Source organism: Carcharhinus amblyrhynchos, chromosome 20, assembly GCF_965287045.1.
Source record: "Carcharhinus amblyrhynchos chromosome 20, sCarAmb.v2.hapA, whole genome shotgun sequence".
NCBI classification, from domain to species: domain Eukaryota; kingdom Metazoa; phylum Chordata; class Chondrichthyes; order Carcharhiniformes; family Carcharhinidae; genus Carcharhinus; species Carcharhinus amblyrhynchos.
This window is the reverse complement of record NC_137343.1, coordinates 35,334,242-35,350,665: the sequence shown is the minus strand read 5'-3', so window position 1 is coordinate 35,350,665 and position 16,424 is coordinate 35,334,242. Positions and strand designations below refer to the sequence as shown.

Sequence of the window (16,424 nt, the reverse complement as noted above, 5' to 3'; positions counted from 1 at the left end):
GAGCAGTTGAAGCATCCAGTTTCTCAGCTGTCTAACTGAATCCAAATTGACAGTTAAAAAGAAATACTTTGTAAATAATTCCAAACACGGTGCAAAACTAAAGTTTTCCAGACTCTGTCCTTGTTAATGTAGCTGTTTTGGTATTGTACCAACAGTGTCTATGCTTTTGTTTTTGCCCCCAAACCTAGCTTTAATGATATTGCATAGCAGACCTTTTTATACAAAACTGTTATGCACAACGCCTGAAAAATTCAAATCTACCAATTATCAACAAGTAAACACTTGCATTCTAATCAAAATCTGTTTCAGCAAACTGTTCATAAGATGCAGATTTGATTGTCAGGTAACTTGGGATAGAGCTTTTAGGCTCCATTTTAATCAGGATTTTTTAGTATTGAACTTTTCTCAAGTGAATTTGAGGAGACAAAATCTGTTATGGTTTTCCTTTATTTTTCAAATGTTGTGTTGCTGGGAAAATACCACGAATTTCAGAGGAATTCTAAGAATCCAGAGAATGAGAGAAATTGATAGAGAAGCTGAATTGACCTTTTATGGGATTGTAACAGGGAAAATTAATGAGATCAAAATGATGCGCTTGTGTAGAAAACGTGAAGCAGAGAAAGGATTGAAAATAAAGTAGAAACTTGTAAAAGCGGAGGCAAAAGTAGAAAAGGAGAGTGATTGCTTGGAAATTAAGTGCAAGCGAATTTCGGAATAAATGGGATTATATATTCACCCATGGAATAGAGTAGCAAAGGGGTAAGGTTGCTATGAATGATGTTGCAAAATGCTACATTATTTGGGCATGTCATTTTTACCTTTGCGGGGAGTGACCCGTAAAAACAAAATGGGAAGGAACCAGTTGGTATGTGGGTGATGTTTATCATTGTCTTAGGCTTTTCAATTGTAACTCTTCATTGAAATTGAAATCTGAGACTTCAGGTTTGGTTTAAAAGGACTGGGTCAGGGACTTAGACTTGATAAGATAGTAAATATTGATGCAGTATAAATCAAGATCCTACGATTTCACTTCTGTTTGTGCTGAGTTAACTGGTCTTAGTTGGAGCTATTGAGAAACCAAGTTAGGCCAAAGGCTCTTGGAGCAGGAGGAACAGAAGGGATATAGTTTTAGTGACTTGTGAATTTTGCTGAAAGTATGTCTGAGCTAGTATAGAATTAGGCTTGTCATTTTTCCTACACTTCAGTAGTGTCTGAAATTTTCTAAATTATTTTTGCTGCATCTAACCTACTTCTAATATTCTCCTGATAATTTCTTTTTGGTCAGTTACCGAATAGTTAGAGATGATAATCCAGGGTGAAGGGAAGCTGCTTATTTCTTGCCTATCCACAGCATTACATTTGAAGTACAGAACTCTGGAGTATCAGGCATTTAACATCACATTAGAGCTAGAATGCAGTGCCAGTGTCAATCTGAGACTATCATCACTTCAACCTCAGTCTTTTTTATTCATTATTGACTTTAACATACGATTTCTTGGGCAGTAGTCATCACTGGCATGGCCCAGCATTTATTGTCCATCCCTAGTTGCTCTGGAAAGGTGGTAGCAATTTTGTATGATTGAATGACTGGCAAGATCAGTTTAGGGAGCACCAGCCACACTAGTGTGGGTCTTGACCAGCTAAGAGTGACAGGTTTCCTTCTCTAAAGGACAGTGGTAAACGTGTTGGCTTTTTGTGACAGTCTGAAGCTTCGTGGTCATTTTACTGAAACTAAGTCTTTTCAAAAATGAACTCATTCTCAAACAGCCATGATGTGATTTCAACTCTCATCCTCTGGATTATTAGTTTAGCCTCTGGCTTTATTTGTCCCATAACGCAATCTTTGGACTTGCCCTCCAGCTCTTCCCAATCCAAAGCATTTTGAGAGAACCTTTCCATTTGCAATTAATTGGTCTGTAATTTGGGTAGAACTAAGAGTATAAGTGATACAAAAGATAATTAAGTTGACCATGAATGAACTGATGCTATACATTTTCAAAATTAAATTTTCTCTTTTTTTGTTGAATTTTTACGTTGATGTACATGCCTTTTTCATCCTTTATTTAGCTTTTAGACTCTTTGAATCTTTGCAATCCATCTGTATTCTTCTAAAGTTTGACTAATCTTTATCTTAACTGTTGTAATATTCCACCTGAGTTCTACTGTTGTCATTTTCTTTTCATTGAAAACTGAATTCAGCATTCCTGCCATTTCAGTTTATCTTGTTAATCTTGCTTCTCCTTTTCCAGCCCTGTCTACTTTTTAAATTCTCCTTTTACTTAGTTTTCTCTAAGATGCATAGCTATTTTTATATTGATATATCAATCCTTTATTGCATAACCATCTTTTTAACGCCCCTCCCCAATCCCAACCCTAAGTGCAAGGAATTTGAGGACATTTTTATTGCAGTGATCAAGACTATGCAGTTAGCTACCTTTGTTGCTTTCCTCCCTTCACCTCACCTATCAAATGTTCTTTAAGAATGCCCACAGCCAGAACCCTGAACTTGCATTCTGTAGTTTTCTCCCCTGTTTTCTCTCATGCCCTCTCTGAGCTCATCTTATCCACGGAGATGGCCTTTTGCTCCCTCGACCTGATTCCCACTAAAATGTTAACCACTCAATTTCCCATCCTGGCACCCAAAAGACCAATCTTTGACCCCACTGATCTTGCAAATGAATGTCCTGTCTCTTTGAATATGTTGTCATCCTGCTATCCATGCCCGCCTTTCCTGGAATTCTTCCCAATTAAGTTTCAGCCCACCGCAGTACTAAAACACTTCTTTATCCAAATAACAAATGATGCTCTATGTGATTATGACTAAGATAAATTTTCCCTCAATCAACTCGACCTGTCTGCAGCCTTTGACTGTAAATGGGTGAAACTGATTTCATCTGATTCAGTCTCCTCAGTCTAATTCAAGGCAGAATATCACCTGCAAATGCTTCTCTTCCCACTCCAACACCATTAGCTCTGGTATTCTTCCCTCAGTTCCTGCCTATGCTTTAGCAACATGCCGCCCCTTGGCGACATTATTTGAAAGCACTGGCTTAGTTTTCACATGCACAGTGACAACACTGAGCTCTACCTCACCACCTCTTGCCATTCCACTACTGTCGGTAAATTATCAGACTGCTTATCTGAAATCCAGTAATGAGCAGAAATTTTTCCCAATTAAATATCAGGAAGAATAAAGCCATTGTTTTGAAGTAAGTGATTTTGGTCACTGTTCCAAATTCCTTTCCTTAGCTTACTGCCTCCATTTCTGTCCCTGACAGCAATCTGTGTGTTCTTGATATCACATTTGATCATTGGGTATGCTTCTGAACTCATTAGAGCCATCACTAAAGCTGCCTATTTCAACCTGCGTAACATCGCCCAACTTTGTCATGTCCAGTTTATCTTCTGGTGAAACCCTCATTTGTTTCTTTGTTATCTCTACACTTGGCTGTCCAGTGTACTGCTGGCTCCCATATTACACCTTCCATAACCTTGGGGCCATCCAAAGCTCTGCAGCCCATGTACCATTGCTCTTACGTTCCTGTGCTCACTGAAGTATGTTAGCTCCTACTCAAGTGATGTCTTGATTTTAAAATTCTCATCCTTGTTTTGAAATCCCTCCCTGCCCTTGTCTCTTCCTATGTCTGCAATCCCAACATCCCTCTGAGATAACCTGCGCTCCTCCAATTCTGACTTCTTGGCTTTTCCCAATTTTAATTGCTCTACCGTTAGTGCCTGTGCCCTCTGCTGCTTGCTAAGGTCCAGAATTTCCTCCCTGTGCATCTCCAACTTTCTGCCCCATTTTCCTCCTTGAAGGAATCCATAAAACCTATCTCTTTGGCTAAGCTTTTGATCCTCATACCCAACATCTCCTTGCGTTATTCTTGTCATATTTTGTTTTATTGTACTTCAGTGAATCACCTTGAGAGTTCTAGAATGTAAAAGATACTATACAAATGAAAGTTCTTAATATTTTTTATTTCTGCTTTACCCTCCTAATTGCCTTTCTAACATCTTTTCTAAGTTCTTCATGTTATTTATTGATGTTGACTGACTTGTTCATTTCAAGCATTTTTTTGGTTTTTATGTGATTTTGTTTTCATTTTTAGACTTTTAGCACAACCCCACAAACGATTCAAGGTTTCAGAAGAAAGGATACAGTTACACATCCAGGAAATTAATTATCTGGATCCAACTAGACTTATGCAGCAGCATGGCGAAGGTCCTGGAGAACTTAATGACCCTTACACTTTTGTGGATGGTGATATCGAATACAGCTTTACTTCTATTAAGAAGTCAAAACTTGGGTCAGATAAAGATACATCAAAGAAATCACAACAGAACAAGGTAACAATAAAAAATCACCACACAACACACATCCCCCAAATTGGATACACCTGCTCATGCCTTCTAAAGGATGGAACGTATGGAAAATTAAATTACTCCTGGCAGTATCTCCAGTATATCCACAATGTAATTGGGAATAGCTCTAAACATTGAAAAGATTTAAAATCTTATTTCACTGCAATAATTGGCTTTTTGTGTGATGTTACTGTATTATGCATATGAAACAAAAAATGAAAATTTTCACAACCCTCATTTTAATGTTCTTTTTCAAAAATTGGTTCATCCCTGTTTTTCCAATTTGAGGAAGTTACATTGAATCTAAAGATTATCTAAAATTCTATTTTAGTTTGCTGTTCTATCTGGGAACATGTTGTGATTTTAGGCATTTCTACACAGAATGTCCTGGCATCTAATGGGAGTAGTTTATTTGCTTTCTTTTGTACTTCGCTGATTTTTTTTGGCAAACTTAGTACATCAATAGCAACAATATTACCATCTGTTCTTATTTTGACTTCAATTCTTCAGAACTAATATAACACCATAATCTTTTCCATGTTCCAAACCTCCTTCCCTGATAACGATTCTCCAAGTATGAGCTATTCGTTGTCTCTGACTTGCCCATATTTTTTCCATCGTTAACGAGGAATTTACGCTGGTGGAAAGACAGTAATAAAAATATCGAAATGTTTGACGTGTAAGCTTTATGTCTTTACCAACCTATTATTGAGACAACAAACTAAAATCTGTTCCTCACTATGGTCAAATATTGATTGACTTAAAAGTTTATTGTGGAATTTAAATAGGCCACAGCAATTGAAGTATTGTATCAAGAAAAATCATTGGCATGATTGCACTCAAATTACAAATATGCACGTGAATGGAGAAAGCGCCTTTTCTGCACCACCTCTGCAGCAGCACTCCTCCTCCTCCCCATTGTAATTATTGCAATCATCTCCCTATTTAAAGTTTTCTATTAAGCTTCCCAATATTTCAATGAAATTGGCTTGTATATTGATCACAATATAATCCATATAAACGTGTATGGCTAATTAGCATACACATGCTAATTATTTGTGTGCTAATTAGAAGACCATAAATCATAGACCAGTTAACCTGACATCTTTTTAAAAAATACTTGAGCAGTTTTCTTTGTTTATCTAAAGACCATTGCATCTTCAGGGTATTACAGAATCAATAGATTATACCTCATTAATTACTAAAATTCTTTGAAAAGATAAAATTTATTTTGCAAATCAGAGACGTATGTAGATTTTCAGAAGGCATTTAATAAGGTTGCAGATAGATTGCAAGAGGTCTAAGGCTTATATTAAACTTCTTTTATCAGCTCAAGGAAAACCGTTAACTTTTAAAAAGAATTTTGAGCTCCCAGTTATGATTTGAAAGAAATGTCCCATAATTAAACTTTTACTGTACAAGAATTTTAAAAAGCAAATGCTAATTGAGCGCTATATATGATTTTGTGAACGTCTAGATTTTCACGCTGAAAATTTCAACAGACTAGTTCTGTTTTTAGTCCACCCAAAAGTTGCCCTAAGCCGTACAGGATCTTGAGCATTCCTTCACTTCTCTTGGGGCCTGAACCATAGGAATTCATTTTGATTCTCCTCAGTATTCCTGCTATTCTCTGAGCAAGGAAATGTATTGGGGGTCCTTCCACTTGCATTTAGCCAAAGCAAACATCCAATTATCTTTAAGCATCTCAACTCAATCATGGGTTTTGCTCTTGCTTGGTGGTCCCCAGTTCCTGGCAGCAGCTTTTCTTTTCGTGCCTGTTTTCTAGTTGTTACCGCTTCAGATGTATCATTACTCCCTTGCTGACCTTTTCTGTGAGAAAACACACACAAAACAAAAATGGGTGAATTCTTTAATCTCTCCCCATGGAATTGTGCCACATCTGGGATGTCCCCCAATGTCCCAAACAGAGATTTCAGCTGTCTGATGATCAGGAAAATGATGTGGCTTCTTTAAGATCTTCCATTGTTATCTGTTGCTTTCAATCCTTTCTTTGCTCTGGGACCCACATGAACAATTCAGATTCCCTGTAAAGGCAACTGTAGACATCTTGTCTGTACCAAAGGTTCACCCATTGTTTAGTGTTTTTCTAATTATGACTCCAACCTTGTTAAATAAACACGGATTATCCTTTGAATTACTTTTTATTTACTAACCTCTCAAACTTGGGTGCGTTCCTATTTATCTTGACATTTAGATTGCGAAATGAAATGTTAAATGTATGTACCTTCAAAATGAGTCATCAAATTAGGTATGTTGACATTGGAACAGGAGTAGGCCATTCAGCCCATCAAGTCTGCTCCATCATTTAGTTAGATCATGGTTGATCATCAGCCTCAACACTTTACACGGTCCATATGTCCCTTCATGTTGCTACCTAGAAATCTATTGATTTGATTTATTATTGTCACATGTATTAACATAGAGTGAAAAGTATTGTTTCTTGCGTGCTATACAAACAAAGCATATCGTTCATAGAGAAGGAAATGAGAGAGTGCAGAATATAGTTTTACAGTCATAGCTCGGGTGTAGAGAAAGATCAACTTATTGCGATCACTAAGTCCATTCAAAAGTCTGATGGCAGCAGGGAAGAAACTGTTACTGAGTCAGTTGATACATGACCTGAGACTTTTGTATCTTGTTCCTGACGGAAGAAGCTGGAAGAGAGAATGTTTATGATGCTTGGGGATCTTAATTATGCTGGCTGATCAATGATTTGATCTTCCAAAGCCCTCTGGTGTAGAAATTTCCAAATTTCTGAGTGAACGTATTCTTCCTTATCTCAGTCATAAATGAACTGCCTATTATTCTGAGACTGTCTCCTCTGGTCTACGCTTATTAGCGGGAAAGCATCAGACCTGTCATGTAATACCCTGTCAGAATTTTGTAAGTTTCAATGACATCTTTCATTCTTCAAAACTTGAGAGAATGCAGACCCAGTGCCCTCAATCTCTCCTCATAAGGCAATCCTGCCATCCCAGGAATTAGCCTGGTGAACTTCCCATTGCAATTCCTCTTTGACAAGTACATCCTCCTTTAGTATGGAGGTCAAAACTGCATAAGATATCCCAGGTGTGATCTCAACAAGTCTGTGTATGAGGGTTTCCTAATCTTTTCCCCTCTTGACCACTCAAGTACTGATAGAAACTCTGATGATCATTTTTATTACGTTGAAGAGTGAAACCACAAAAAAAGGTTGTTTTTGCACAATAGGTACAAATATACAGAAACATTAATAAGTCTTTTCAGTTTCTTATAGGTACAAGGTACAGGTTCTTATAGGTAATAATTAAAGTTCTCATTCAGTAACATTTTTTGCCATTTTAATGGGAGATGTGATGGATTTTTTAGCTCACAAATTTGTTTAATATTAGGAGTGTTGCTAGAAAGCTGGATTCTCATATCAGACTTTCACTTGTGCTTGCTTGCTAGCTCTCCCCCTTTCTCAGACATGTTCACTTCCTTTTCTTTCCTCTCACATCCATGCTCATCTTTCTTTTCCTCTCTCGCACACACACACTTCTCACTGAAGCGTGCTCCCCCACCCCTCTTTTGCTTGCGCTGGGGGTTTCTGAACCTGAGAATCAAACTTATCTAATGTAAATATGTTGTTAACAAATCTTCAAATATTTCAGGGTATGATGTTCTCTCTTTCAGCTTGAAGATGGATTTGGTACTAGGGAAGCTCCAGCTAGTCATGCTACACAGTTGCCTGACGGGAAAGATGCCATGTCTATTTTTAGCACTGCTCCAAAATCAGGTATCCCAACGTATTGAAGAGCATTCAGGAGTAACTAATGCAATCAAAAAAAGAAAAAGTAGCTTATTTTGTTTGCCAATGTAAATAGAGTTTTAGAATGCTGAACATTTTCTTTTCTTTAGAAACACGACAATCTCCAACAGGGCGAACAGTTCCTGCAAGCCTCACACGAGAGACTGACCTAGTGGTATCTTTGAATGACCTGGACAATCTTTTTGACAACTCTGATGATGAGGAAAATGGGGTAAATGCAATTATATTTACAAAAATCAACACTAGAAGTATCATGTTGAGTATTATTTGCCTGTGGTATAAGAACATAAGAAATAGGAGCAGGAGTAGGCCATCTAGCCCTTCGAGCCTGCCCCGCCATTCAATAAGATCATGGCTGATCTGTCGTGGCTCAGTTCCACTTTCCCGCCCTCTCCCCATAACCCTTAATCCCCTCTCTTATCAAGAACCCATCAACCCGCTTCTTAAAAATATTTAGCGAGGCAGCCTCCACCACTTTAACGGGCAGAGAATTCCAGAGATTCACCACCCTTTGAGTGAAGAAGTTCCTCTTCAACTCTGTTCTAAACCGCCTCCCCTTTATCTTGAGGCTGTGCCCCCTAGTCCTACTGTCTTTTTTGAGCGGAAAGAGTCTCTCCACCTCTATCCTATCCATCCCATTCATCATCTTATACGTCTCAATGAGATCTCCCCTCATTCTTCTAAACTCTAACGAGTACAAGCCTAGTTTATTCAGCCTCTTCTCATAGCTCAACCCCCTCAACTCCGGTATCAGCCTAGTAAACCTCCTCTGCACTCCCTCCAAGGCCAAAATATCCTTGCGCTGGTGCGGCGCCCAAAACTGCACACAGTACTCCAGCTGCGGCCTCACCAATGCCCTATACAGCTGCAGCAAGACCTCCCTACTTTTATATTCAATCCCCCTCGCTGTGAAGGCCAGCATCCCATTCGCCTTCCTGAGCTTATGTAACCATCATTAATCTCTGATGATCACTGTTCCAAGAAAATGGAATACTGTCTTTGCTGTTGTTTTGATGAGCTCCCAAATACTTGACAATTAAGTGCTACTTGTGAATATGAATGAATCTAAAAGTTAATACAGTATTGTAGAAATCTGCCATAAACTTTGCTTTTACTTAGTCTCCCAAAAAAGTTTCATAATTTTCTTTTGAAATTTTAAGGCTGATCATTTGCCTAAAGTGATTTGCTCATTGTTATTTGAATTAAAAAACTAAAGCACCAATGTTAATTAATGTCTCTCAATTTAATGCAAGTAAATAGCTAATTAATATGTTGGACTATTTTCATTCCAGTATTCCATTACTAACATGCTCATTAAATTTTGTTTATTTATTTGCGTATCCCATTTTGACCAAGTAGTTTTGATCCAAATTTTGAATAGGCAATTAAACCTGATCTCGTAAAATGTTACACTGGACTGTTTTAATGAGGTTTCAAATATCCAAGCACAGGTTTTCTTTAATATGTTGGCTGAGCTGAAACTTGCGAACTTTTATGACTATGGCCTTATATTTTTAACTTTTGATTTTCTACTCTGCAAAGTTCTCAATTTCCCCCGACAGGCTCAATTTTTAGTTTTTTATTGATGTCATCACCTTATAAGCATTTGATCATTTATTTTACTTGGATTTGTACTGCATGTGCTGCTTCTGGCTTTCAGAAAGTTGTTCCAGCAGCCGGTGCTGATGCTCGATCGTAGAAAGCCTGAGGTCGTTGCTGTGAAATAGCTATTGACAACAGGAAATGGGCAAATATTCAATGAAAGTGGAGTCCCTATTTAAACACCTGTAACCCTTCACAACTGTCTGCAAGCAGCTAAGATTCTTGTTCATGGATGCACAGGATTTATTTTGCACTGAAGCGTTCCCTCGCTTCATATCACTGATTTGCTGAGCTACGTTATAGAGAAGAAAATTAAAAATGTGGTGGCAAAACCCACCTCTGCTGATATTCTAACTGAAGGATACTGCAAGGATCAAATCCACATTTGAAGATTCCTAGAAAACTTAGAAGTAAATAAGAGTACTGTTGTTTAAAACGTAAATCTTGTAACATATTCGTACAGGTGATAAATGCTGACCTGTAACACACCTACAAAATCTTTAATCTTAATTACTAGTTGCAATAATCAAGTGTTTTTTCACTTTTGCAACTCATGAAGAAAGAGGGGAGCTCCATGTTGCAGTTGTTATTTTGTATATGAGAATGCTAGCCTCAGATGCTTCGATTTCCCCATTAGATTTGTAGCCATTGCTATTTGATGTGTTTTCAAGTCTAACTTTCTCCAGCTCTCTGCGTGTTGTCTAATGCTGCTGTAACAAAACAAATTCTCAAACATATCTTCAGAATAATCAGCAAATTAATATAGGACCTGCTACCTTGCAAAAAGGCATCATCTGCAGTGAATATCAGCTACAAGTTTAAGCAATTTTCTAATTATTGTTCCATGTGAATTGCATTTCTACAGAGCTTGAAATTTCAATTTTGATAGCAAAAGGAAAAAAGTTGAACGTTAAAATTGTGCTTTAAATTTTTTTCCTCAACTAAAAATAAGATGACTTAGATTGTAATATTAAACTTTTGCAATATGTGCGCTCACACAGAGAACGTACTTATGGAAAAATATTGCTAAAATGCATTCATTTTTTCCAGTTATTGCACATTTGACTTTTTTGCCCCAAAATTCTTATGTTTGGGTTCAAACTAAGCCCAGAATATTGTCAGAGATAAATATAGCATGATTCATTTAAAAGAATACTTCTGTCTATTGTAGACTTCTTCCCCAACACGGTCTAAGCAAGCAAATGCAGGATCAGAAGACAGGGCTGTTGGAAAAGATGTGAAGACAACAGGGCCTTATCCTCCAAGTAAGTATTTATCATGTTCATGAACACTTTTCATTATCTGATCTAAAGGATATTCTAAGCTGTTGAAATTGGAATATTCAGAAGGATAGAGTTTGTTTTTAAGTAGTTCAAAATAAAATGCTGTAATTTTTAAATGTGGCCGGGGTGGAGTTGTCAAAAATTGACATACTTGCTTTCATCCAGCTGTTGCAGATCTGCAAAGAATGTTCCCGACCCCTCCTTCTCTAGAGCAGCATCCAGCATTTTCTCCAGTAATGAGCTACAAAGATGGTGTTAGTTCTGAGATGCCTGCAGGGATGAACAGTGTGGAGAATCCAGTGGGTAGCATGACTGCAACTCAGTTCGCAGAATTCAAAATGCAGGTGGAAGATCGACTGGGCAGTCCTAAGCCTGAAGAAATAACGGCAAGTAGAAGAAAACAGATGTTCAATATTACGGCAATTTGGTGGAAAAAGAATTATGTTCAGAACATTGTGTATTCTTATTTTAAAGAGCACTATTAAAATATTAGTTATGATAGATGTTTTTAATAGTCCTGAAATGCTGTGATACTTTGATTATTTGAAGTATATTTCCAAAGTAATTTTTTTTTTGATGCTCTTAACAGGATTTCTCTTACGTACACAAACCCCCAAAAGCCAAGGCTTTTGTTGGGTCTTCAATGTTTGCACCACTAAAAGCAGTGCCCAGTCAATGCCTTGCTCCACTGAAAATACCAGATGCCTGCATATACAGACCATCATGGGCTATCCCTCCTAAAATCGAACAACTGCCTGTACCACCTTCAGCTTCATTAAATCGGGATGGATATGTGTAAGTACTTAAAAGCATTTGTCTCAGGTTTATGATGCTTAGAATCTAGTGTTTAAAATCATTGGGATCCGGAACACGCAACTGGTAGGTGCTACTTAAATTTCTAATTTTGGAAGCTTAAAGTTTGAAAGAACAATCTCTTATCTCAACAAGTGTGTGACGTATGATTTGTAACAAGATAATTTTTGCTTTTTAATGATTGAAATTATTTGCAATCCTGTTTATATGCTTGTCAAAGTATTTTTGGTTCATCTCAGAAAATAATTGTGGTAAAATTTCATGCTTTTTATATTTATTTTCTTATGTTTTTAGTACATAAATCCAGTTGTGATTTAACCTGATGACACGGGAATAAAAATAATCAAAGATATATATTAAAAATATAATTGCTGGAATTGTCAGGCACCTTGCAATATTTAGTAACTTGGACATGGGCAGAATGACCAGTTACAACTTTGAACTTTAAAAGTGTGATTATTTAAAATGGTGCATTTAACAATTTTTTTGATATTTGTGTAATGTAAATCTACTTGGTAGTCTCATACAACACATACCAATAGCTAGTTCCAGTTACTCCCTTATAGTATGCAGATATTTTTGTAAAACTAGCTATTTTTTCTTATTACTTTGAACATTAAAAGTGAGGTTGTTAAGTGCACCATTTTGAATAATTTTTTTGAAATTTTGATAATATCTATGCATTTCTACTCAGTAGTCTCATACAACACATGCCAATAGTCAGTTCCAGTTACTGTCTTGTAGAATGCAGATATTTTTTAAAACTAGCTCTTTTTTTTTATAGCAATGTGCCTAGTGTCGGGAGTCTGACGGAAGATTATATTCAGATGAGCACTCCTCAAATGAGCACACCATTGGCAGTAAGTTCGACTGCACCTGCCAGCAACAGTGGTGCTGGTGTATTGCCATCTCCAGCAACCCCTCGCTTCTCTGTCCCAACACCTCGTACACCGAGAACTCCACGAACTCCACGCGGCGGTGGCACTGCCAGTGGGCAAGGATCAGTGAAATATGATAGTGCTGATCTGTGCTCTCCTGCTTCAACACCCTCGACAACACGCCCGTTGAACTCAGTGGAGCCAGCAACCATACAGTCAATTCCACAAGCGCATAGCTTGTATGTTACGCTAATCTTGTCAGATTCGGTGATGAATTTCTTCAAGGATCGCAATTTTGATAGCTGCTGTATCTGTGTTTGTAATATGAATATCAAAGGGGCAGATGTTGGTTTATACATCCCAGATCCAACCAATGAAGCCCAGTTTGGATGCACCTGTGGATTTAGTGCCGTTGTAAACCGCAGACTTGGATATAATGCAGGTCTCTTTCTTGAGGATGAATTTGATATTTTTGGAAGGACCTCTGAAATTGGTCAAGCTGCGGAAAGACGATTGATTTTGTGTCGGAATTCTATAGTTCCCCAAGGGTTTGATGAGTCAAAGAGGCTACAGGACCTAACATCAAACTTAATATTTCTTGTACAGGACCAGTGTACAGGACCTTTCACTTCTCTAAGTTCTCTGGACTACATTTCCTTAGATAGATCAGCACTTCAATCAGCAAACTGGAACTATGACAAGCTGAGAGCGGATAGCAGCGATTCTTGCACAGAGTGTTTCAATGCCCTGGAGCAGGGTCGACAGTATGTGGATAATCCTTCTGGTGGAAGAATAGATGAAGCACTAATTAGGAGCAGGAGTTTACACCCATGGCCCAATAGTAATGGTATGTTTTCTGTTGCATCAATTATGTGAAACTTGATCAAATAATCAAAGTGTCATCGACCCTTCCTTTCCATCAATTGTGGTTACGATTGTTGGTATTTTTAAATTTCCTGTAAGTTAATTGTGTTAAAATCTGTTTCCTTCCACAAGGCATGGAACCATTGTGAGAGAAAAATGTCTTTCAGTGCTTGGTCAGGTTTTAAACTTATTTGTTTCCAGTTGCCTTGCATGTGTTATGTTACTTCCTGGGTCAGTGCTATCATTGAACAAATTCTTCGGATGGCATCATACCTTGGAGTTGCCTGCTCTTTTAAATAATACTCTTTCGTGGGCTTCACCCTGACTCGGTGCTTCCCCTAACTCTGACCTTAAGTATGCAACACAGCAAGCTCCTGAAATCATCAATCTGTGTCATCTAAAATGTTGTTGACTATGTTAGAGGTGTGCACTGCATTGTTATACACACAGGGTATGATCTTACCAGCCCGCTGCACCGGTTGATGGGTGATCAGGCATGGCCAGGTGTTGCCTACTGGGCACCATAACAGTGTTAGAGGCAATGCTATGGGGATGGGGCTATGATGGGGGTTGTGGCTGTAGAGGGGCTCATGATGAGGCACTCATCACTGGGGGGTTTACACTGCTGCCGATGATCTGGGGGGTGGGAGGAGGGTAGTGTCAGAAGATTGCAGTGCCAGTTTTGCCCTTAAAGGACTATCTCCTTTTTCTCAGCCTTAATGTTTAAATAGCTTCTGAAACAGTACTTGTAGTTGATAGTATTTTACACAAGTGAAAAATATGACTCACGATGAGCTTGACAGAGCAAGATTTCAGCTCTGCTGACGTTATTGTGAATGCTGATTAAGAACGTTTAAGTTGTTTAAATACTCAAATTATTTCAGGGAGTTACTACATAATGACTAAGTTATGGATAAGTACAATTTTCATATTCCTAACAGTTAGGATTGATATTTTGTGCTTATACTGGGAGTGGTGCCCGGTAATAGGCAAATTTAATTATGAACTTCAGTTAAATTTTTGAAATATAGATGGTCTTGTTTGGTAGAATTGTTAGGTTAGATTGTTGCTCTAGACTGGAGTTTGAGTAGGAATTTATTGGGATTTTTGCTTTCTTCTGTTAATCTGCATGATTTATCTTGCAACAACTGGAATTAAAATAGGGGAGCTCCTATTTTAGGTTAAAGGTTAAATTTGGAAGCTTCTGAGCCCACGACAGTGTGATAGTAGTTAACTGTAAGTGATGGTGAAAAGTTAGAACTGACCCATAGTCTATAGCTGCTTCACCGGCTGTGATTGTGCTGTCGTTCATAATAGAAAGCAAATGTTCAGTTAAGTTGGGAGAGTTTCAAAATTGGAGCGCTATAAAAAGTACATCTATGATATATGGGTCCAGTGGGACTGTGAGGACATCATAACCACTTCGACTGCAGCTCGGGAAGCTAGTACAAGAGAACGTAATCAGCGAGATGCAGCTTTCAGATCAAGTTAATAAGTGAAATAAATTCCAAAATTTGAGAAATTCCATTTACTAAAGTGAACTGCTTGTTCTTTTGAATCTTTTACTATAATAGATTGGTTCGTGTCAGCCATATTTTAATGATTGGGACTGAAACAGAAAGGGAAATAGTCATACTCTGAGAATTGGACTTCACAGGCACTGTCCCAGACACTACCATTACCACCCCTGGGTATGCCCTGTACCAATGGGGCAGTCCTCAACATTGGGAGTCTGCAACATTGATTCTGGACCCCATAAAATCTCATGGCTTCAGATTAGGAAAACTCCTGCTGATCACTCAATACTCCCATTCCCGACTGATGAATTAGGATTCCTCTATGTTGAACATTACTTGGTGGAAGCAGAAAGGGTGGCAAGGGTATATAGAATATGCTATGCATGGGAAATTTCAATATCCATCACCAAACGTGACTCAGGAGCACCACTACTGACCGACTGGAGGGGGGGGGGGGGGGGGGGGGGCGGCTAACATAAAGCAAAAGGCCAGGCAGCTGAGACATTAGTGACAGTCTTCAGCCAGAAGTGCCAAAAGTGCCATCTCAGCCTCCCGACGTGTCCAGCATTACAAATTCCAGTCCTCAACCAATTTGATTTACTTCACACGACAGCAAGAAACAGCTGAAGGCTTAGCAAAGGCTATGGGCCCTGACAACATTCCAGCAACTGTACAGAAAACTTGTGCTTCAGAATTAGCCATGTCCCTAGCCAAGCAGTTCCAGCATAGCTGCAGCATTGGCACCTACCCAGCAATGTGGCCAATTGCCTAGGTATGTCTGTCCACACAAACTAGGACAAATGGAACCCACGTAATTGCCACCCCAATCAGTCTACTGTTGTGCGAAGAAGTGTTGAAAGGGGTCACTGGCAGCATTATCAAGTGGCACTTAGTCAGCAATAACTTCACTGGCACACAGTTCCTAACTTTATTATAGCCTTGGTCCAAACGTGGACAAAAAAGCTGCACTGAGAAGTTGGGGTGAAAGGTTGTTAGCCTTGACATCAAGGCAGCATATGACCAAATGTAGCATCAAGGTGTCCAAAGCAAAACTGGAGTCAATGGAATTGGGAAACTCTCCGCTGGTTGGAGCCATGCCTAGCACAAAGTAAGATGATTATGGATGTTGGTGGTTAATCACTTCAGTCCTGGGCCACCACTGCAGGCGTTCTTTAGGAAAGTGTCTGAGATCCAACTGCCTTCAGCTGCTTTGTCAATGATCTTCCCTCTATTATAAAGTAATAAGTGGGGATGTTTGCTGATGAAACACGGTGTTCAGTACCACTTACAGCTC

At 38.6% G+C, this 16,424-nt stretch overlaps 1 protein-coding gene across 1 annotated transcript in view; it reads left to right on the top strand.

The window, feature by feature from the left end:
* Positions 1 to 16,424, top strand: part of LOC145355917 (mediator of RNA polymerase II transcription subunit 13-like) — a 238,094-nt gene that overhangs the window by 187,511 nt on the left and 34,159 nt on the right. Inside the window, exons 11-17 of the mRNA XM_080208407.1 lie at positions 4,110 to 4,347; positions 8,038 to 8,140; positions 8,263 to 8,384; positions 10,947 to 11,040; positions 11,224 to 11,444; positions 11,648 to 11,853; positions 12,656 to 13,596. Coding sequence (XP_080064533.1) covers positions 4,110 to 4,347; positions 8,038 to 8,140; positions 8,263 to 8,384; positions 10,947 to 11,040; positions 11,224 to 11,444; positions 11,648 to 11,853; positions 12,656 to 13,596 — 1,925 coding nt within the window. The remainder of the gene's footprint in view (positions 1 to 4,109; positions 4,348 to 8,037; positions 8,141 to 8,262; positions 8,385 to 10,946; positions 11,041 to 11,223; positions 11,445 to 11,647; positions 11,854 to 12,655; positions 13,597 to 16,424) is intronic.